At 46.5% G+C, this 23,080-nt stretch overlaps 7 protein-coding genes across 7 annotated transcripts; 3 read left to right on the top strand and 4 right to left on the bottom strand.

Annotated features, from left to right (window-relative positions):
- Positions 1-311: 311 nt before the first annotated feature.
- On the top strand, positions 312-804 carry PADG_06271 (uncharacterized protein; the record flags this gene model as incomplete). Its single annotated transcript, XM_010763368.1, has 2 exons — positions 312-443; positions 466-804. The coding sequence occupies 2 exons, from the start codon at positions 312-314 to the stop codon at positions 802-804; spliced, it is 471 nt and encodes a 156-aa protein (XP_010761670.1).
- An 825-nt stretch (positions 805-1,629) lies between these two features.
- On the bottom strand, positions 1,630-2,996 carry PADG_06270 (uncharacterized protein; the record flags this gene model as incomplete). Its single annotated transcript, XM_010763367.1, has 3 exons — positions 1,630-1,727; positions 1,827-2,087; positions 2,165-2,996. 3 exons carry the CDS (start codon positions 2,994-2,996, stop codon positions 1,630-1,632), a joined length of 1,191 nt encoding a protein of 396 aa, XP_010761669.1.
- Positions 2,997-11,871: 8,875 nt separating this feature from the next.
- Positions 11,872-12,995, bottom strand: PADG_06266 (mitochondrial 37S ribosomal protein MRPS9; the record flags this gene model as incomplete). The annotated part of the gene is made up of 2 exons (XM_010763366.1): positions 11,872-11,963; positions 12,101-12,995. 2 exons carry the CDS (start codon positions 12,993-12,995, stop codon positions 11,872-11,874), a joined length of 987 nt encoding a protein of 328 aa, XP_010761668.1.
- A 321-nt stretch (positions 12,996-13,316) lies between these two features.
- Positions 13,317-15,027, top strand: PADG_06265 (uncharacterized protein; the record flags this gene model as incomplete). Its single annotated transcript, XM_010763529.1, has 4 exons — positions 13,317-13,346; positions 13,467-13,650; positions 13,939-14,661; positions 14,741-15,027. The coding sequence occupies 4 exons, from the start codon at positions 13,317-13,319 to the stop codon at positions 15,025-15,027; spliced, it is 1,224 nt and encodes a 407-aa protein (XP_010761831.1).
- Positions 15,028-15,548: 521 nt separating this feature from the next.
- Positions 15,549-16,654, bottom strand: PADG_06264 (rRNA biogenesis protein RRP36; the record flags this gene model as incomplete). The annotated part of the gene is made up of 2 exons (XM_010763528.1): positions 15,549-16,373; positions 16,451-16,654. 2 exons carry the CDS (start codon positions 16,652-16,654, stop codon positions 15,549-15,551), a joined length of 1,029 nt encoding a protein of 342 aa, XP_010761830.1.
- Positions 16,655-17,147: 493 nt separating this feature from the next.
- On the top strand, positions 17,148-19,269 carry PADG_06263 (uncharacterized protein; the record flags this gene model as incomplete). Its single annotated transcript, XM_010763365.1, has 2 exons — positions 17,148-17,467; positions 17,553-19,269. The coding sequence occupies 2 exons, from the start codon at positions 17,148-17,150 to the stop codon at positions 19,267-19,269; spliced, it is 2,037 nt and encodes a 678-aa protein (XP_010761667.1).
- Positions 19,270-20,727: 1,458 nt separating this feature from the next.
- On the bottom strand, positions 20,728-22,577 carry PADG_06262 (uncharacterized protein; the record flags this gene model as incomplete). Its single annotated transcript, XM_010763527.1, has 2 exons — positions 20,728-22,264; positions 22,357-22,577. 2 exons carry the CDS (start codon positions 22,575-22,577, stop codon positions 20,728-20,730), a joined length of 1,758 nt encoding a protein of 585 aa, XP_010761829.1.
- Between the last annotated feature and the right edge of the window lie 503 nt (positions 22,578-23,080).

Raw genomic sequence — 23,080 nt, 5'->3', positions numbered from 1 at the left:
ATGACCACACTTGATTGGAAGTTTCAAATGTGTGTGTAGAAAATGCTTTCAAAGATAGCAAATGTCAAGGTCAACAATGCAGCAAGCAATGCAATGTAATGCTGTGCCATCACACATACGTAACTGCGCCAGCGACCAGCGCGGAGGAGGAGGATGTTTAACATTCCAATATGAGTGGGTGGAAATGGGACAGCAGATATGATAGAGAGACGGGTTTGCTCTCGATGGCGCTTTGATATACATAGCCAATGCTGAGGTTGGACAGGGCAAATAGGGGAAGAGGCTGTCCATACTGAGTGCAGTATTAGAAAATGCTTGTGAGTGGATATGCCGACAGCGATGTTGAGCAGCATATACATATACATGCAGCAGTCCGCAGTGGAATAACCATGACTGGCTCCAAGGGGAGTAATAACGGAAAGGCAAGGAGGTCCGACCAAATCGTCTTCAATCTCCCATCTATAGGAAATTCTGCTTGTCCTACAATTCACCCGCCTGGAACGCTTGGTTTTTAACTCACAAAAGGTCGCCCAAAAGCACCACCACCTCCCAGTTAGGCCATGTGATACGGACTTTATGCTTAATGCTTTAGTAAAGATCGTCAATCGGTTTTCTTCCCCTAAATTTCATATGGCCAACACTGGAGTCGTCTGGGCAGGGAGACCTTATGGGGACGCGAAAACCGAACTGGATGCCAGGAGGAAATTCAAATCAGAACTCGAAAAATTCACTTCGGTTCATTGCATAGGTGTCAAGATGCGCGGCAAATGGGTATATAAAGAGCTAGCCAGAGAGTCAGTGTGAGGGGGAACAAGGAAGCAAAAACGGTTATGGGTGGATGCGTCGAGATTCTGCGTGGCACACCCTGTTCAACCGACCAGCTATTGCTAAAAAAATGTAAACACGCCCGAAAAGATAGCCAATAATGAACAGAAGACCTGTAGGGAAACGAGACAGGGGAAAGAAAACCGTCAAGTTGAACAAATATTAAACAAATTATTGCAACTCGCACCAATTCCCACGCCCGGTCTATGGTTTTAAGCCCTCTAAACGTAAAACGTCCTTGAAAAGTTCCCAACCCTTGATCCGAAAACAAACAAGAGAGACGTAGGAAATGAAAGCAGTGCCACATATTTTGCACAAATCCAACAAGGAGGAATGCATCTGGAATAGAAACACCAACGTTGATAATTACACTTGAGCGCAACTCAGTTTTCGCATTATCGTAGAGGCGGATGTATATGAGGTATAAAAGGGGTAGAAGTCGCTAATATGAAGTAGATTACTAGACAGGGTTGGTCCTGACTAGTGGTGTCAAGTCCAAGCGAAAAAGACCCAACGGCAATAGAGGCCTGGATGCAAACTCCCAGCATTTACAATCATTGTCGATCAACCTTTTGACTTTGTGTTATGCATCTGCAGGTTAAGAACCAATCGGTTGACACAGAATAGGGTAGGCTTCTTATGCCAACCAAATCAAGCGGGCCAGTCCGCGGGGGATCAAGAAGCAAAGAAAACGAACTTGAATATGCGCCATCGCCATGCAGTACTGTATAATACGAAAAGGACACAAAATAAAACGCATCACGATCGTTACAGGAGCAGTGGGAGAGGGTGCAATCAGCTCGTTCATCGTTGAGTTTCTGAGGCAGTTGTCCTCCTGATGGAGATTCCTATTGCAGGGTTGTTCTCATTCCTTTCAAGGAGGTCAAGGCACTGGCCCAAAACTAGGACTAGAATATTAGATGCGTTGAAAGACTATTGTCTTGGATCCTACCAACTAAAGAAAGGGGGGAAACAGGAGTAAAAGCAGATTAAATTCTCACCACTTAAAATTTCTTCCTCCCACACACCCATTTGATAATCAACAAGGCCATGCTGTTCCAATCGATCACACATGCGAACCAACTCCCTCCCCATCCTGTTCAGAACATCCTCTGTTAAAAGGTTCTGGGACGGGATACCCGAATCGAGCACAGCCTGTGTTATATCCTTCTGCTTTTGACATACGGCAAGCCAGCAGGTATTAAACTCATTCCAGAGTTTGATTCGATCTGAATGTAATTCTTCTTCGTCGCTGGTAAGACCTGATATCAGCTATTAGCCCAAAGGTATTGCACCACCAAGGTGCCGCACGAAATTAGACTGTGTGGATCACACGTACCGAGCTCGATTGCATTTCCCAGGAGCCACACTGATATCTCTAATAACGAATTACTTGCCTCCATCAGTCTTCCAGATTGGACACTTGCAAACGTTTGCCTTAAGGTATGCTGGTACTGGTTATATGCGTCATCAAAACCAGACGATGATTCGCGTGGGAATTCCGGATGACCGAGTGCCTCTGTGGCTGATGGAGTGTGGAAATCACTCATAATTTCGGGTAATGTGGTTGCTGTAGTCGCGCGGGTGGGGGAAGTCGGCTGAGGGTAAGAGGTAGAATGAATTTGCCCAGCAGTTAAGTACTGGTTTGGTACTCCTGCAGCTGCCGGCATTTCCGCTTGGAAATATTGTGGAACGTTAAACTGAGTTGCCAACGCTTCGATAGCTGCAGAATTCCGCGGTTGATAGTGTGACACGGTTCCATACGGTGAATGTGGGTGAGCTTGCGGGGTGATATTGAATGCCATGTCGCTCTCATATTGGGACAACCTCTGCGGTTGCTGATATTGATGTTGGCTTCTAGAAAACGAGGAGAAATTTGGCTGGTCCTGCAGCCCACCACTCTGCGAAGTCCCTCCCTGAAGAGATGAAACACTATATGATTGTGATTCTGTGTATCCGTAGCCACCATAAGGAGGAAGGTTGGAAGCCCGGTCTTGTGGCATCACTTCCCCAACAGCAGTAGCTCCTCGAGACGGTCCTGGCTGTTGCTGTTGTCTGAAACGGTCTGCGGAACTACTAGATGAATGGCGAATAGCATGTTGTCCGACGCCAGAGGCCGTCTGATAGTCAGAAATATCATATTTCTTTCTTTGCTGACCGTCACCATCCATCCCCCCGTCGTGGTGTGAGATGCTCCCGCCTCGCGACGGATCGAGGTGAGAGGGCCGAGACGCCCGAGGCGAGATAGGGGAGTTGCGTAGAATTCCAGTTTTTCGGTTCTCTGGCCTGCTTCCCAATCAATATCTACTCTGTACGACAAACCCAAAAGGAGACCTTTCGCTCTTTGCAGGGAATACTAGAACTGCCTAGGTATTATGGTAAACAGAATAGTGGTGGGGTAGGGTACACACAAATTTCAGGGGCAAAGACAGTCATTACCTAAGTTGTGGCAACTTTTCTTCAAAACGAACGGGCATTCAATAATTGAATGAGGTTTGATTAAGATTAGTGTTATTCCTCTAATTCCTTTGGTCTGATAATCGTAAATATTGGAAACTTTTCGGGGAAGGAAGAGCAACAGGGAAATCAAATCGATTATAACGAACCTGACCAAAAAGTATTAAGAAAATGTGGACTTGGAGGGATATTTAGTGGAGAAAAGCGGAGATGCCGATTAAGTGTCACTCTGCTCTGCGCTAGAGCCGGGAGGCGCAATGACAATAAGGGTCGATTAAATGGGTTTATCAACATGAATGCGATCAACCGAAGTCGGCTAGACCAAGAAATAACTCGAGGAAATGAACAGGGACATCCCTTGGTAACAAGTCAAATGGCGGCGCCCAGTCGCATAGGGCTTGCATTTAGAGAAACCCCAAATGCATTGGTGGGGCTGACTGAGTTAAAATATCCGGGGAGAAGAAAACAGCAGTAAATAATTTTGAGCTGCTTACGCTGGGCTCTCCTTAATGTTATTCGTGGAGAGAAACGGAACCTTTTCAACGAAGATCTAGAAAGCTTAGAGAGCCCGTTGTTTCTGCTGTATAACAAAGATGTGGTTGAGTCAGCTCTAGAAAATGAATGGAACATGCGGAAGTAACTTCAAGATGTTATAAATGTCAGCAAGTACTCACCAGATCCAATCCTTAGAAGTTCCTCTCCTGTAACACGGTTCTGGTAGCCTTCCACATCTGTTTACACCATTTTTGGATTCTCACCTATGTGCCGTGATTGATGTGGTTCCATACACCAACACAGCCACCAGCCCCTTTTCTCCCCTTGTTCCCACTTGTCCTTCTTGGTATGTTTTGAGCTCTGTCAAGACTCCAGAGAATGCACTGAAATTGGAGCATGAACACCCACCAAGGCTGGCTGTATGACTTGAAGCGCCCCCACCACCCCAAAAAAATAAAGGAAAATAAGAATAGTGGGGCAGCAATTATAGTAAGCAGGCGACGCTCAAAAGCCAAATACCAAGTTTGGCTAGAGAGGGTCAAGTGTTACGCAAGACGAGATGAGGAATCTAGAAGGGTGTCAAGGCCCTTTGAGGTAATTGGCTCTCACCGTTAGAGGGTTGATATTTTCCAGCGTATATTTCACGCGAATGATTGGACCATGATTATAGAACAGTAGGTTGGAAGAGACAGAACCCATTTTCTGAAGCCTGGACAGACTCTAGATGCCATCCGCAACTCCCAGAGAACATGAGAAGATCGACAGCAAATTTGCCACTTAAGCCTGCGGACATTTGCTCTGGAAGAAATGACGGTCCAATATCCGATTCTTAATAGCCACACGGTGCATTTTCCGTTCTGTCCTATCCTTTCAAGCTCTGGGGGTTGATAAGGCTGTCTGGTCTGCATATTTCGGGCTAATTTCTGGCGGCTCGAACTTACAGCATGCCCTAGTTTGATCGGAGCAGGCATCATGTGAAGATCAGGAGCCTGTCATTGCGGGGAGGCTGTGGCGGTCCTGATGGATCGCTTGTAGAGCCGTTGGCCTAGCAGATAATGGGCGATAAGGGCGAAGTAATTATAAACGACACCATAACACAAATAGGATGGTAAAATGCCGCCAGATATGTTTCAGGTTAGGTCAGTCATAGATTGTTTGCGCTGTCGAAACACATTTCAAATTTCCTGATGGCCAGGAGATTAGGACGAACGCCCAATGGCCGAAGATAGTCGTAGAAAACTCTTTGATCTGCATGTCAGCAATAATGTCTTGAAACCATGCTCATTGCCCAGGTTTCTCAATTTGTATCCATTCATTGCCTTTTCAAGACTGGGAGCATTGCTAAATTGCTCGCACCCGTCAACACTGCTAGAATTGGTATAACATGTGGCAGAAATTAGCAGAGGAGTAACTATTAGGTATGACCTCTGCCGCAACCTTTTTTTATCAGCAATGCGTGCCTCATCAAAGCTTAAGACTCAGCAGGAGGTGGAAATCAGACCCCCTTGTTCCGCATCCCAGCCCTCATTCACAATAACCATTGGCAGTGCGGCGTTTGAATGGTCCATAGCAGAAGCCATTCCACTAGAATTCCAATCCCCAATGTGACAAAATTAGGAGTCTAGTCTCGGATCTTGCTGCAGGCGCTTGAGTGAGATATATGCCAATTGGATGCATGATTGATGTTAGCTGAAATTGGCAAGCTATGCAGCGGCTGACCAGTGAATCTTCAGGAGGAAGCTTATTGAGGTTTGATGAGTACATTGAGCCTAGAATTGGGCACATCTCACCAGGGGGGACACGCCAAAGCAGGTAGATAAACACGGGGCTGTGAATCTCTGCGCACGAAAAAGGTAGTTTGATATCACACTGCGACCCTGAGCTAGACAGGGAGCATATGTGAATTTCTCGCCTTACACTTATCAGGGATAGAGATATCATTGATTCATTTGAAGTTGAGGTTGAAGTGTTCCATATTTAACTAATTTGTTAACCTGTTTTGGGAAGAGGCTCAACTTTTGAACTTAAGTTCCACTTTTTCTTCAAACTTCGACAACTTCAACTTAATCTACATCATCATGTTTATATTCTTATTGAAACACAACTCCAACTCCGGTTTCAGCTCTCCATCCATGCGTATACACTTAATTGATATATCATCGAGGGCTCACAGCCTCTTGCTTGCTTAAGATTTCAGCTCCAGCAAAAACATCGACAGTCAATGCTAAATTGTGAAAAGGAAATTCTCACAGGCCAAGTGGCGGAACAACAGAGTTCAACAAATTTGAATTGATTAAATACTGGCCATATGTTGTTTCTGTGTATCCACTAGATATAACCAGAGGCGAACCCATTCAGGAACGTCTGACGAACTGTTGAAGCTCCTCGTCCTGAGCCGTATAGTCAAGCCGGTATATGTGGGGCAGCTTGTTTCGGGTCGGGTGGCTTCTGAGATGGGAGCCACAGCGTCAGAAAATGTGGTATATCTTATCCGCATAAAAGAAAGGAAAAAGAAAAAGGAAAAAGGAAAGAAAGGAGTGTTTGAGAATTGGATTTAACGGGGATCACCTCGATGGTCCCTATCCAATAGTTGATGTCTCTGTGGTCCATCAATAATATTGATCTTTCCAAATTCCATTTCAGAACTTGACCCTTTAGGTTTTGCTACGCTGCCAAACCGGGACTTGAAGGAGGCACAGCGAAAATTGCCGCGACATGATTCTTCAAACGTGATTGGCTTTTGATCAATGAGAGTCACCTCTTCGATTTCTGCTGATGAGAATGGGCTATATTCGTGAAGCGGGAATGCGATGAGCAAAGACCTGCATTTCAACACTTTACTTTATTAACTAACCGTGCCACGCGCACTCACTACCTCTCATCTAATGGGAGGTAGTGAGTGCGCGTGGCACGGTTACTGTATACTTAATATCGGGACTCAAGCTTTAACTCCGGGTTTCAGAAAGCATCAACCTAAGTGAATCATGCATGACGTGGAGTATAATGCGATGCAGAATAAAGATCATCATAAGCACCATCTATCTTATGATAGTCTGCGGAGCTCAATTTTTGTGTCCTTGTCACTGCACCCATCAACACCCTCCTTTCCCAAGTAGAAGCTCACCAATTTTTATTTCTTATTTCTTATCTTTTGGAGAACTGAGCTCAAAAACGTGGGTTCTGACAACCTAACTAGCTTACTATTTCTGCCAGCAAGGCTGACGAGAACGTTCCAATGCTACCATCAATCTTATCCAATACTACACCACCTACTACCCGGCGGTATCTTTTAAGCCATTGGTTCCTGCAAGGGTCCAGACATCACGTCGTGTACGTATCGGAGATTAATAATACCAAAAAATGGTTTCAGCTCCCAAAGCTAAGTTCTTCGACAATTCTTCTCGAAGGTAAATAAGGAGTCCAAACGAGACAAAGATTGTTAACATACCCTAGTTACCCGTTTAGCTGCATATTTGCGGATCTTGGTTCATCCTAGCGGCAACTGGCGCAGCCCGCGTTCTGGAATATCCACAGAAGTGTCCAGACAAACGCCCCGGCTCGGGAACCAGGCCGAAAATCAAACTGACCTGATTCAGACTTTGGAGTGCCATGTGAGTTGTGAAAATCCATCACAACCCCTGCGAGGCAGATCGGAAGGATAAGTACTTAAGTTCAATGATGTGATCCTTAGACCAAGAGATTTAAGTCAATTTCAGGATGATTGGAACAAAATTCTTCAGAGCCAAAATCCTGGCTTCAATCTAGAGAGAAAAAAGAAAGAAAAAGAAAAGGTTGGGGGGGGAAAGGTGGTGGAAACAGTGACAAAATAGTAGTAGGAACTTTCCCCCAACCATCCCTTAAATAAACTCAAGATCTAAGCTTATTTAAGAATTCCTTTAGTTGGACGACCCGAAGATTTATCCCTGCAACTTGCACTCTGCAACGAGACAAAAATGACGCTTAACGAAAGCCAACTATCTACATTGACTTGACGGACGCTTTTCAAGGCAAGGCTCGCAAGTATCTGTTGCAGGAAGCGCTCAAAACAGCTGCCCAGTTCATACCTGACAAGCCGCCTGCCGGGTTCACTTGGTTCTGCTGCTGTGGTGTGGCACAGTTTTAGAGGTTCAGAGGGACACCACACCCGACATGAAGTGAAAATAATTAAGGCACGGTGGAAGCTCTGGCGAAGCAGCTAGGATGGAATATTGATCGCTTCAGTTATCCTACCCTCGAGCCTAAGCCGAGCTGAGAGTCGAAGAATACTTAATTTCGAGACACGAAGGTCGTGGGATGACTCGGAAACGAGTTTACACAAGTTCATGCTCATGCTGAACTTCCCCATTATTGGTGGCATCTGAATCATCTTATATATAGTTCAACAGGTTTAGAATTGCGCATTTGCTGCCCCCAACTACCCATTTGGCTCCAGATTGGGAATAAAACAAACATTTCATGCGTACAGCAGCAGGTAGAGACAATCCATGCTTCAAAAATAATTAATCACGGTAAGCATTTGACACGTACCCATATACCACTTCCTACAGAATACTCCCACAACTTGGATATCTCATTCGTGATGGCATATCATTGTTATGAAAGGATGTTTCAATATAACCTCCCGTCTCACCACCATAATATAAACAATTTCCAGCACCCTCTACGTCATCAATTCCTGCACGCAGTATCAGCCCAGACTCATCTATTTAGAAAATGAATCACGTAACTCCACACGTTGACAGAGCACACATATCATTTTTATAGCTTCCTTTTCCTACGAGCCATGCTGCAGAAACCAGGCGTGTATGCTCCGGCCCACACTGCCCACTTGTTCGCTTCCATTCAGACAGAGAGCGTCGATGCATAAATTAGGATTCCTCAATCCTTGAAAAGATCACAGTGTGGCAAAATCCAAATGCATTAGGCGCAATATTTCACACGAACCGCTCATACATTGGCTCGAATTTCGTCCATGCGAGAAATTTAAAACCAGGTCTCCTGGTTCGTCGCACATAGCCTCACTTGGAGTGATGAAGCAAGGCGACAAATGCGAGAGGAGACAAGAACAGTTACGCATCATCACCTTCAGGGTTCTAAAACTCCAATACGACCGCGAACATAGCGCAGGATATGCACACAATGTATCACAACTCGTTTCACCACAATAATTGTTAAACACCGATTCTAATCTTAATGCAGAAATGCAATGGCCAATGAATGGAGCTAGGCTCCTCGAATGTACTATTCAACCTCAAAAATATTCCAGATGATGTTGAGCAATGATTGTTAGTTTCTTATTCGGAGGTAGTGCTGAAAATTTGACGATAATGCGTTATTAAAGGAGACTTCGTGTATTAAGAATGAAGGGTTGTTTGTTGGATTATTTGGGGATGGTGATTTTTATCATTCAACAGATTCAAGAGCGAGACTTGTGCTTATTCGATTATTTAAATATTCTATATTATATATCACGTAGCAGATGCATGCAAAAATCGAAAATTTCCAGTTTTGAGCCGGGTTAATTTCCCTTGAAAAATTGTACGGAGAAAAGTGATCAAGCCTGGTAACGAGATATTGAGAAAAATGGAACTCTCCAGAAACGATTCATAGAAGGACATGCAATTTCCAAGGATAAAATGTAACCACTTCGACATCAAGGCTGAGCACTCCTACATAGGGGATGTCAGCTCAAATCTAAAATCCTAGAACTCGGCTTCTGACCCCGCCTTCTGACCCCGTTTCTCGAAAGCCACACCATGAACTATCGAATGTAATGACGGGGAATATGGCATTCATGCCCTGTCCTGTCCTGTCGCGCATTCTAGATCGCAAGCACATTCCCAGCTGACCCGCGGAACGAGAAATCAAGCGCAGATCTCCGCCGCATTCTTCCCTGACCCTTCACTCCCACTCCCGCGGGTATCCCTCGTCGAGAAGGGGAACAACTACAAACACCCAGGATTTATCTTCCCCTGTGGCTAAATATTTCCACTCCGTACCAAAAATTGGCCAAACCAGAGGTCAGAAGGTCGTGGGTCCTGGAGTCACGCCGATACTAGACTAGCTGCTGCTCCCGCTCCCGTGCGTTTGTGCTCTCGCCAGAACATGGAGCACACGCACACACCCTTAAGCTTCCCAAAATGAAAAGCCCGTCCTCCCATACGCAGAGAATGGATGCATTTTGAGCCGGCACTACATGGAGTAGACAGCAGTCAAAGGGCCGTTAACCCGTTAACTGCAACCAGCAACGATGCCCACACAACGCCCCTTGCCTCTTTGGGCTGTTGTAGGGTCTATTGGTTGGGTGACGGGAACACTTGGCCAGATTATGTGTAGGGAAGTGGATTCGGGTGTGCTTTGTGCCACACATGTAGAGTAATAGTGTGGATCTACACAGCAGGCTTCTTCTTGCCCCGGTTTGACCTCTGAATGTATGCACGGAGCTGGAGAAGCTAGAACATGGGGTTGATATTCTAACGGATCTGATGAAGGAAAGTGGGAAAGGTGATTTGCTGTATTTCTTCTAGTAGATTATGGCGTGGAACCGGTGTCGATGTCGCTCGATTTTCCGTGAATTGGAACAAGATGTGGATACGAATGCACACCTGGAGCCAGGATGATGCGTTGCTCCCTTCATTTCTTTCATATGCTTTTGTTCTTAATTGGATGATGACATGTCAGGGGTGCTGAAAAGGATCGATAAATATGCAGAGTGATCCAGCAGAGACCCTCATATAAAGCTGGCGCCGAGACCACTAACTATCACGCACCCATCAAATATACACATTGACAAAACACAACTCAGGGAAGAAGCTTAAAAATTTCAAGGCGTCAGTTGCTTAGCGAACTGAAGCCCAAACAGGAACGACCTTTGCAGATCCGTCACCAGGGTAATCGAGCGGGAAACAGGGGCCGACTAGGATGACTTTGGGGAATGGGTTAGACGGAAGTTGGTAGATAGGTAGAATTGGAGGGTTGGTAGTGGTAGGTGTTCATGCACTATCCCATGTTGATGCCATCTAAAGCCAGGCACAGGGTTCAAGGTCCACGGGATCCAGAACCTGAGAGCTAGATATATCGGGTTTGGGTCTGTATGTGCCTTTCCAAGCAAGAATTTGGCTTTAAGATGTATGGGCGTATTAGGTGACGGGGAATAAGGGGGACAATTGGGAGGAATAAAGGAAAAAGAAAAGAGTTGAATATTTTAGAAATGTGGTACGGTGTCGTCGGCTTGTTGCATTCATCCGTGGCACACATTGTCTGTGCTATTGCGGCTTGGCACTGTAAGATGCGGTATTAGAGTCCCTGGCAGGCGGGCCGGTCAGATTGCAAGGAAAGGATGTGATTGATGGTTGTCTGACGGTGTGTTGATGAATAGCATATTATTTTCCTAACTAGAGTATGGCCAGTACTCGGCGAAAAGCCGCCAACATGGGAAAGGATATGTATGGGTCCATGTGCGCAGAATCTATGTGACCTGGTGCTTGGTGCAAGAAGTTGAAGCGTTGTTGAGAAAATAAAAAATAAAAAAAATCAGACATGGAGACAGGGATCGCAATAGCCACCTGTTGAGCCAACTGTTGTGAGGAAAGTCCATGCGAGAATGAGGTATAGTTGAAACATTCTTCGTTCGGTTGTAAAGTCAATAATAATAATAGTAACAATAATATTGGTTAATCCATGTGCAAAGCAGCACCTCAAGGAGATCTTCAGACATGGATGCTCGGGAAATTCTGTGGGTGAAGTACAGCATCATCCGGTTCATTGCCTTTTCTGGCCGGTCACCGATTATTGTCGGACTTCCGTATCGGAAGCCGTTTTGCCCCTTGTTTTGGCATTACCTGTAAGACGCTGAGCTTGATTTTGAAGACGACCGGAATCATAACAAGGACACACTGTTGATTCCGTGGTAAATACTTTGATTGATTTCTATGCGGGCTCCGAGGGATCACCAAACCGCCAGAAGACGGCGTAAAACACAAAAATGAAAAGAAGACATTGAGCTGATATACAGTGTGCTAATGAGAACGATAAATTATCCAAGAATACATAAGAAGAGCAAAGAAAAAGGGCGCCACAAACGAAATGCAAATTTCACCGCCTGACCCATGCAGGCATCTTTCTTGCTTTAAGGTGACCCGGCTTCTTTCTCTCGACTTGTCGAGGGTCCGTTGAGATACAACCGGCTAATAGTACGAAAGAAAATGTGGTCAGTCCTCAAGTTGACTTTGAAAAAGGATGGGCGGAGTAAAAGAATGAAAATTTTCGACAATAGACAGCGTCAAAACCAACCACGCGTCTAGAACCGGCTGAAACAACATACCTCTCCTTAATATCGGCTTTATTGCAGGCTCATGAACCAGAAGAGCTTTCCCCAGAGCAACAGTCATGGCTTCTGCTTGACCAGTAACACCACCCCCACGCACAATAGCAAAAACGTTATATTTATCCAAGCGATTGGTCACCTTTAGGGGCCAGAGAGCACTCTCTCGATCATGGAGTCTGGAGAACACTTGAACGATATTCTTGCCATTGATGAGCACCTCCCCCTCTCCTTCAACCAACCAAACTCGTGCATGTGAAGTTTTCCGTCGCCCAACGCCTCTAGCCCGACCCTTGTTGTCGAGCTCCTTGGGCTTTAGTTGTTGCTGATATGGGTTTCCCGGTCGTATGAAATTCTTTAGAACATCTTTTACTTCCTTGGGTACCAAGTCCGGTTGGATCTGGTTCAACCTGAACAGAATTTTCTGCAGCTGGCGATATTTGGCGGCGGGTACCTCCTCGTTAATAACATTTTTATAGTCTGCATGTTTGAGAAAAGCCGTCCGTGGCGCTTCACTGGCGGGGACAGTGGGTAACAGAGCATATTTGCTTTGAATATATTCCAACTTCAACACATCGTCGATGAATTTCGGGGTACCGGTGAAGTAGGCGGGTGAGGTAGGCAGTATACGGGAGGGAGTAATTTTCAGTTTCGCCGTATCAATTGGGGGAGCAGCTTTAATCTCGGGTTCCTCGGCCGATGTGGATAGAGAGCGTTTCTGGGAGTGTTTCTGGGAGCGTTTCTGAGAGCGGAGAAACATTGCGGGTGCGACTGTGGAGAGACACTGCTTCCGGGGAGCTATAAATGAAGGGCGGGAGAGGTGGGATTCCCATTGAAAGCTATTCTGTGTGGATCTGAGAGCGCGAGCAACACAGCTCGGCCTCTGCCATGCCATTGTGCAGAACGCAATGGTGTGGGTGTCTGGTAGATATGAAGCTGTATCCGCCCAAAATGTCGTCGTTCCTCTTTTTTTCGCAGGTGGAAGAACTACAGCACGTGATATAGAAAATATATCACGTGTTCATTGTGATCGGCGGTGATATTTCTCCGGAGCCGAGCTGACAAATTCTACTTGGTTTGGCCCAGAAAGGAAACTTTTGATTCGTATCTTTTTTTTTTTTTATTTCCTCAATCAAAACATCTCTAAAGATCGCCCGCATTTTATAATCCTATCCCCATTCCCTGACAAGTGTCTATTCGTTCTGTGTTCTTCAACATGTCATTCGGGAAGATCTACGGCATGGCTGTAAGTGTTGCACCTCTCTTGCGTGTGCTGTCTTGGTTTTCGCATCTCACTGGTTCTTTTTGTAACGTGGAGGGAGGGGCTTCTTGACAACGCTGATACTCATATGTCTTTATCCACCAGGACAACCCTCGCACCACCGCGTGCAGAGTGGCAGCCAAGGCCAATAACCTCGATGTCAAGCTCATCGAACAGTCCACTGTTCCTGAGGCCGAGTACGCGAAGTACAATCCTCTGAACAAGATCCCCACCTTTGTGGGTTCCAACGGCTTTGTCCTGACTGAGTGCATTGCCATTGCTGTCTACCGTATGTATATCAACCCCCTTTTTACCCCTCACTGCGCCCTTCGCAGCTTTCTGCACCGTTCTCAATATATATACATATATTTTTTATTTTATATTATTTTATTTTCCATGATGAGTCATATTATCATTCAGTTATCCCTGACAGAATCTATAATTTTTCCTGTTGACTGCATTTTAACTCTGAACCACTTGTTTATTTTAACAATGTGTGCAACCTTGTTGTCATGTTCGCTTGATGTTCAGACTATTTTAGCGAATCAGTGTCGAAACTAACGTGTCAGAAATGTAGTCGTTTCTCAAAATGAGAAGACCACTCTTCTTGGAAAGACTAAGCAGGATTATGCTTCCATCCTGCGCTGGATGTCGTTTGCCAACAGCGAACTCGTTCCCACGCTTGGCAACTGGTTCCGCCCCCTTGTTGGACGAGACCCATACAACAAGGCGTCTGTCGATGCCAGCTCCAAGGCCGCTCTCAGAGCCCTTGCCGTTCTCGAGAAGCATCTTACCACTAACACGTACCTGGTTGGCGAACGTCTCACCCTTGCTGACATTTTTGCTGCCTCACTTAGCTCTCGCGGCTTCGAATTTGTCCTGAGCCGCTCCTGGCGTCTGGATAACCCCGCGGTGACGAGATGGTATGAGACGGTCATTAACCAAGACATGTACAAAGCCATCGTTCCCAACCCAATCTTTACCGAGGAGGGTTTGAAGAATGTTGCCCCAAAGAAAACCGAGCAGAAGGCTGCCGCACCTGCCGCTAAACCCAAGGCCCCAGAGCTAGAGGAAGAAGAGCCCAAGCCCGCCTCAAAGCCCAAGCACCCCCTCGACTCCCTCTCCAAGCCAAGTTTGATCCTTGACGACTGGAAGCGCAAGTACTCAAACGAGGACACCCGATCTGTTGCCATGCCATGGTTCTGGGAGCACTACAAGCCCGACGAATACTCCCTGTGGAAGGCTGACTACAAATACAACGACGAGCTCAAGATGGTATTCATGTCCAACAACTTGATTGGTTAGTTTCCCTGTTCATATTGTCATTTCTTCATTATCAATCCATTCCCCATTGCGCCGGTCTAACAAAACAACCTCAGGTGGCTTCTTTGCCCGTCTCGAGGCTTCCCGCAAGTTCATTTTCGGCGCTGCTTCCGTCTTCGGCAAGACCGGTGACTCCATCATCCAGGGTGCCTTTGTCATCCGCGGCAACGATGCCGCCCCAGCCTTCGACGTTGCCCCTGACTGGGAAAGTTACACCTTCACCAAGCTGGATGCCAGCAAGCCAGAGGACCGCAAGTTCATTGAGAATCAATGGGCTCAGGATGTCTCCACCACTGTTGACGGTAAAGAGTACGAGTGGGCTGATGGTCGTGTCTTCAAATAGAGAGTGAACGTGGGATTTGGCTTTTAATGTCGATTTAAAAAGTTTACCCGCTGTCATCCCCGCCTGTCGTCACCCGGTCTCTTTATATTTTATTTGCTTCACATTCATCTATATCACCTCGTCAACATTTAGCGCGTCCATCATCATGTCTTCTTTCCGATATCCACCCCTCCCCAGCAAGATAAAGAATAGCGGGTTGAAGCAGCTATTTCACCATCAAGTAATGTGAAATGATTCAATTGAGTGTAGCTGAAATCTGAATATATATCATGAATTAAAAAAAAATCTTCTTCCAACGAGTTCTTTGCCCTTATTTACTGTCAAATATTAATGATGTAGCCCCCGTGTAAAACCAACCACATGTTAGAACCCAATAAGCTGGATTATTGGAGGTGATGCAGAAAATACACCAGTGTCCTTCAAATACACAACCACCTTTCGTAAATGTGATTGATAAACTCAGGGATATCGCAACCAAGTACCAACATACCATACACATATGAAAGTGAACAATAAGCAACTTACTCAACCCCCCTCCTGGCCCATGGCATCTCCTTCTTCTCCTTACTAGCAATCTTCTTCCGCCTCCTCTCCAACGCCCTCTGCTTTTCCTTCCCACTCATCTCCGTAAACCTCCTCGTAACCACCTCACGCTTCACATCCCCCTTCTTCAAAAACCACGGCTGGCTCTTCTTCCCCTCGCGAATTGCCTCGCGCTCCTTCCGCCTATGGCCCGCCAGCACCTCCCGCTCCATCTCCTTGCGCTCAAACGTCTGCATCCGATCACTCATAGACGTAATCTGCCTCTTGAGCCGTTCAATCTCGCGCTCGTCATGTGTGTCTTTGCTCTTCTCCCGTTGTAAATTCTGCAGGCGCTTGCGGAGCTGTGACAGCTCTTCTGTGCGATAGCTGTTGAGGAAAGCGTAATTTTTACTCGCATGGATGGTAGCGTTGGTGGCGATGGATGGGTTGCCGTTTGTGCTGTGGTTTAGGACGACGGAGTCGAAGCGTGGGTCGCGGGCTTGGGGGATTGCGGGGGTTTCGATTACGGTGCGTTTGCGAGTGACGGCGTGGCGAGATGATTGGATTGTTGGGGCGTGTTTGGAGGTGCGGTGGGAAAGTTTTTGAGGGGGTTTTGTGGCGTTAGGGTATTTTTGATCTTCCTTGGACGAGGGTGCGGGGGGGCTTCGACTTGGGCCTTTTGGCCTCTTGGACGCGATGTCTGCTGTTAAGGTAGTGGACCGCTTTCGTTTCCCCAGGGATGCCTGGGCCTTTGCGAGAGCGCCGAAGGATATGTTGTTTAAGGAAGAGGTTATATCGGAGTTTGCATCGGAGGCAGAGTCGGACTGGAAGTGGTTAGTTGGATAAGGTATTGAGATTGGGAATATACTGGGCTCTCAATAAATCAAGGCCAGGTGTATACCTCTAAATCCTCATTCTCGGATTCATCACCATCCCTACCACTGCCATCGTCACTCTCACTGGTTGATCCGTCGCTATCATCAGTCTCCTCATCTTCTTCCCCCAATTCGCTCCCATCAGAGGCCGATTCCTGTGAGAAATGTTCAAAATCGTCTTCTTCCACCCGAGCTCTAACTCGTTTATTGAGTTTGCTTAAAATCGGCATCTCGTTTCTCTTTTATCTATACGTAGGTATATTATTATTACGTATTTCCTCAATTCACGAGTTAAAAAGTAAATTATTCTGCCGCAAGACATCAAGGCGGTATATAAGTGATATTTTGACTAACCTCCCACGTGATATTAAAACTTCTTCTATCTCCACACCAAAAGAAGAAGAAGAAGAAGAAGAAGAAGATGATAATGATGAAGATAAACAACTGGTATTCAATATTCAATTGGTGTAAACTTTATAGATAGATTTCCCCTACCAGTTCTCTATCCTTTGGTTTACCATATGATGGTCCGACCGCATCCTTTGCGGACAATTTTCCTTAAGTCCTCGTCGAGAACTGCGACCAATATTATAACACAGTATACCGTGAGAAGTTCATCCCTTTCCTCCCCAGCATTTCCCAAGTCAGCAGCTCCGTTCTAACAAACTCCTTTTACAACAGTCTGTATTATCCCGAAAACAACCTCATTCCACCCCAGCAAATATGAGCACCCCTCTCCCCTCCGCCGACGACAGCGACCGAATATACAGGCCCGACGCCTGGAGATCTTTCGCCAATAGATGGACCGCGCATGACCATGAGCCAAATTCGCGTAAGCAATGCCAGCAGCAGCAGCAGCACCATGAAACCGAATCTTCATCGTCTAGTCGGCAAGGCAGACGCCTAGAGTTGGAGAGACCCTCTGAACCGAATGTGCCTACGTATCAGTACCCGTCTCCTGGGCGGGGTCCGTGGCGTGATCGGAGACCTGCACCTGCGCCTGCGCCCACACGCGTATATGCGCATACACAAATGGCGTCGATGTGAATATTCCCTCTCCTTTGTATTCCAAACTTCCAATCCCAATCTCGGGCTGTCTTGTTGATGGTGTTTCAACTTCTTATCTAGACCGCTGGGGGGCGCAGCAATACCTTTGTTGCAGTTTCCAAACCATTTCTCGCTGCCACATCAGCAGCAACAGCAGTATCAGAACCAATTCCAATTCCATTATCAACATCAATATCAGCAGCTGCGTGCTCCACTCCAATATTACCCGCACCCGTTCTCTACCATCCTCCCCTTTACGCCGATCAATTACTATTCCACCATGGCCACTCAACATACGTCGGATTTCAACAATCTCCAACAGCAACATCAGCAGCCGCAATCGCAACTGCCACAATCCAACACATGTCCACGCGCCAACCCTGATTCCAACTCCAACCCCCGACCCCTTCCATCTTCCCCTCGCCGCTCCGTAACACACCCGCAAGCCCCAACCCCAACACCCACCTATCTCTCCCAATCCTCCCACCCCCCCAAACTCCGCGCAACCGCGCAACCGCTGCTCATAATCCTCGATCTAAACGGCACGCTCATACACCGCGTAGGCCGGCGACCGATCCGTTTCAAAACCCGACCTGGCCTGCACAAATTCATCACAGAGCTATTCGCAAATTACACGGTGATGGTGTGGACAAGTTCGCAGCCGCTGACGGTGCGGGAGGTATTCGAGAAGACTTTCACGAAGGAGGAGAGGGGGAAGTTTATCGCTGTGTGGGCGCGGGATACGCTGGGGCTGACGGCAAGGCAGTATTCGGAGAAGGTGCAGGTTTATAAGAGGTTGGATAAGGTGTGGAGAGATGAGCGGATTGTCCAGACTTATCCGGGAAGTGCTGGAATTGCTGAAACCGCTAGAAGCGTTGAAACCGAAGCCGAAACCGAAACCGAAACCGATATCGATAATACCAGCGGCAATCTTGCACATCCTATCGGTGATAGTAAGACGAAGAAGACAAGGAACAACAAAGCCAAAAGCATAACTACAACCACATCTCCATCGCCCACCCCATGGAACCAAACAAACACCATCCTAATAGACGATAGCGCCCTCAAAGCCCTCGCACAACCCCACAACATCATTGAAATCCCCGAATTCACAAACTCCAACCCCGCCGCGTACGAGGAGAAAGTGCTCGATACCGTACTGCGGCAGCTGCACGTCCTTTCCCGCTACGAGGATGTTAGCTGCAAAGTGCGCGAGTGGGAGGAAATAAGGAAGAGGCTGCAGCACCAGCAGCAACAGCAGAAAAAGGGTGGGAATGGGGAAGGACATGGTGGTGGTGATGGCAGCATGCCGCGATCCCATTCGAAGGTTGATATTGAGGAATTTTGGGATAAGCAGCTAGCGAGAGATGAGGAGGTCATTGGGCTGATGGATGGAGCCGGAGAGGGTACGGGTACGGGTGCGGGCGCGGATGCGGATGTGGATGCATTGCTGGCCAATCAATCCCTGTCGCAATTAGAAATACAGACGCCAGTCCAGACGCGGAATGGTCATGAGAACCCAGTTCCAAATCATATCCAAGCACCGCAACCAACCAATCGTTTAGCGGAAGAAGATTCAAAAAATATGCCATTAGAAGAAGCGAGAGTGCATAGGAGACGTGAAAAGAAGCGTGTGAAGAAAGCTGCCCGGCTCGCTGCGGATGCGGATGCGGCCGTAGAGACTGATGCTGTAACTGTTGCTGGCGGCGATGATCCATGGGACAGTAGAACAGACTGGGGGAGTAGAGATAGGGAGGCGGAGGGGGGTGTTGTACTAGATGATGGATTGAGAGCCTAGAGTTTTGAGTTTTGATGATTGTTGAGTTATAGAGACGGACGATTGAATGATGGATGAATGATTTTTATGAATTGTAACGAGTAGCGTTGCATTGAATTGATGAATGTAAAGGTCATAACAATATAATATATAAACCTATGGTGCATTGAATAGATATGGTATAGAGTATAGATATCCTGAATAGAAGAAATTATCATTCACACTGATTCATATAAACAATTACATGCATCCCTCTCATGCACGAATGAAGAAACTATAAAATGTGAAAAATAATGGCTATTAATTAGCCTCAGGTGTCTCAATTGGGGGAGTTTAGCCGTTCACTTACACTTGACTAGGTAGATGATCAAATCCGCAACTGATGAGGAATTTAATAAGATCATTCAAAAGATAAATTTGAGCCGAGAATTGGTAAAAGTCCATATGCATAAATAAAAATAAAGCCAAAGAGTAACAGTCAGTCCAATATAGCCAGATTGATATAAAGCTAAAAATGTGAGAAAACATGAAACTGTTGCCAAGGGTCAAAATAGTTAGAATAATAGTGAAATATGAAATGAGAAAACAAAAATATGAAGGATGAGAATAAGAATGGGAATGCGCAAAAAATAGATATGTGAAAATGTAGAATAGATAAAAAAGGATAATAAAATTAGAAAATTAGAAAATTAGAAAAAGCGCCTCAACTATTGTTAAAGAGTTGGACATAAAAAGAGAGCAAGAAAGAAAGAAATGAGAGAGGGTGAGAAATAAGTTGGACAGAGAGGGCAAGGCGCGAAGGGGGAATGCATATACCTAACGAGAAAAAGGGCTAGAAAATGAAATGATATGAGACAATAGGATGGAAATTGAAATGGAAAAATGTAAGAGTATAAAAATGAAAGAAAAACACAGGTTGGATATCAGAAACCAGCTTGAAATGACTCAAGGAATTGTTTTCCCGGAGAATATGAAATCAAAAGGTGTTTAATAAAATGTGAAGAGATCAAAGGAAAGATGGACTGGGCTGAAAGAAATGTTCAAAAAAAGGCAACGAAGAAAGGGGGGAGTGGGGAAAGGAAAAAGCAAAAAGAAAACTAGATATCAAAAAAACATAAACATCAGCATGTGCGTTAACGTCAACGTCAACGTCGACGTCAATCCATCAATCAATCAATCAATCGGCGGCATTGGACCAGCCAGCAAACCCATCCAAACACCTCACGGATAGATGGACAAGATAAGCTGTTTAAGTGGATCAGGTCAGAGAGATCCCACCAGTCATCCAAAGCCAGAGAGGGAGGGCAAGAGGCAAAAACCAAAAACCAATAACGAGAACGGAAACGAAACACAAAAAAGAACCGAAATCCGAAAACCCATGAGAAAGAGGATCCCTAGTGACCAGATCAGATCAGATCAATCCAGATTCAAAAGGGCCGTGGCTGGTAACGCCTTACCCATCTCCTTTATCCCTTTCACCTACGAATGAAACAAGTCCCACGCACGCGCACACAATCCCAAAAACTCATCTTTCTTCCTCCTCTGCGTGTCCGGCGAATCTCTCCTGGCCCCAAACGACCCATACCCGCCACCATACCCCATACCACCCGCAGCATACCCTCCAGGAGGACTACCACCAGCCGCATTCCCGGCCGCACTCCCACTTCCACCAGCACTCGCCGTTGACGCTGCAACAGGCGGTAGTGGCGCGTGTCGAAAACGCACATCCGGCCCAGCACCTAGTGGCGGACTGCCATTATCACGCTCGTATTCGTTGCGCGAGCGGCGACGGCTAGATTGGGACACGTGTATGCCGCTACCGGCTATAGGTGTGGCTGCTGAGTGTGGGTGGTGGGGATATAGGGAGCTCTGCTGTTGCTGAGACTGGTGATTGCCGTTTGCGCCGGGGGAGTGGTGGTGTTGGGGTCCTTGGGCTGAATTGGTATTGTTATTGTTGGCGTTTGCAAGGTTACTGTTTCCATTGTAATGTATGATGCGCGGGAGGAGATCTTCGCGGCCACCCGCGAGTTCGTGGACGGCTTCTTCGGCCGAGCGGTATTCGCGGGGTCTTTGCATGGAGGAGAAGGTGGAGGATGTAGAAGAGGTGTTTTGGTTTTGGTTTTGATTTATAGGGAGGCTGGGAGAGGGAAGAGGAATGTTGTTGTTACTGCTGTTATTAGTATTAGTGGGATTAGCTAGTGGTGGTCTCGGTGCGGTTGTGGCTGATTGATAGAAGTTGTTATTGTTATTATTATTAGTATTAGTATTATTAGTATTATGATTGCTGCTGCTGTGGTTGTTGCGGGGGATATTTCTATCATCACGATCCCAGTCGCGATGGTCGCGGTCTTGGGTGCGGGGAACGAGAGCATCGGAGCCAAAGACATCCGCAATGGGCGGAAGGCGGTTGTTAGTTTGGTTCGCTGGTGCATGGTGGATGTGGGTGGAGGAAGGGGAGTTCATGTGGTCAGATGGGTGTGAGATGAGATGATGAGTGATGTGGTGTGGGTGGTGGCGTCCCGTGAAGGTCTGGTTGAGCGGGGCGGACTGAATAACCCGTTCATTGGCGAACTGAGAGGCGGAGGGGGGAACGATTGATAAGCCTGGAGGGGGTCGTTTCTTGTTCGTGGATGAGGCTTTGAGCGATCCAAAGAGATTTGATTCAGATGGTTTGACTCCATCAGGGCCGTCGCCTTTGGCTGTCTTTTGCAGGCGCGATTCAATGATGGACCTCTGCTGGTCTCTGACAGAGATGCTGCGCTGGAGCTGTTCTCGGATGGCTGGGTCTTGGGTCTGGAAGCCGGGTGATAGACAGGCCAGGCCAACATCATGCATGGCAGCCAGGCCACCTTCCCGTGAGGTTAAAGGGCCACGCGATGTGGTTGAGTGTGAAGAGAGAGTGCTGGCAGAGAGATCGAGTTTGCGCGGCCGGTGACGGGAACTGGAGTGCAGGCTGGGAGAGGTTGGAGGTTCCTTCTTGACGGATATTTTGGATACGGCACCTCCGCTTCGAGAGCTAGACCAGTTAGTATTATTAGTAATATTAGGATTTTTCACGCAGCCGTAAAAAGATGATATGTTCAAGTAAATTTTTAAGCATAGACATACGTATTTGGTGACCGCTTGCCAACCGGGGAGGTGGTTTTCCCCGAGCCGCGGTCGGCTGAGGAGACGGCAGAAGTCGTGTTCGTAGATTGCGACGGAGTGGAGGTGGACGATGACATTGGAGCGAGAACGGGGTACGAGTTCGTGGAAGAGTCGTTGGCACGCTCACGGTTGACTATTGGGCGCAGGGGAGCAGCGGTAGGAGGAGCGACCGCAGTGGACATTCTCCTGGTGCGACGGGAAGAGGCAGTCGAAGAAGAGAATTAAGATAATAGAGATAGTGGGTGGTTGGGGTAATATGATGCTGATGTTAATGACGCTGACGATAATGACGACAATGACACTGATGAAACTAATAACCCAGAGTGAGATTGATTAATATTCAATAATATCTCTCAGTCAGACACTTCCTATCAGGCGTGCGACACCCACGCAGAGAAGCCAGAAGCGAGTGACAAGTTTTTTTTTAAAAAAAAAAAAATAAGTGAATAAAAAAATAGAATGAAATTTTCTTATTCTTTTTTCCTCCTTTCTTTTTTATTGGCGGGTTTATTTCCTTCTTCCTTTTTTTAATTTTTAATTTTTCCTTCCTTTTTTTTTTTTTAAAAACGTTTTTGTTTTTTCGCTCTCTGCTTCTCCGTTCTCTTTTTCCGGAAATTTAATTTAATAATTGTACGATTCCACAATTCTAGGAATCAAAAAACCAAAAGGAGCGGATGGAGGGAGG

Source organism: Paracoccidioides brasiliensis, assembly GCF_000150735.1.
Source record: "Paracoccidioides brasiliensis Pb18 unplaced genomic scaffold supercont2.8, whole genome shotgun sequence".
NCBI classification, from domain to species: Eukaryota; Fungi; Ascomycota; class Eurotiomycetes; order Onygenales; family Ajellomycetaceae; genus Paracoccidioides; species Paracoccidioides brasiliensis.
The sequence above is the reverse complement of the archived record's forward strand: the minus strand, read 5'-3'. Positions and strand labels throughout refer to the sequence as shown.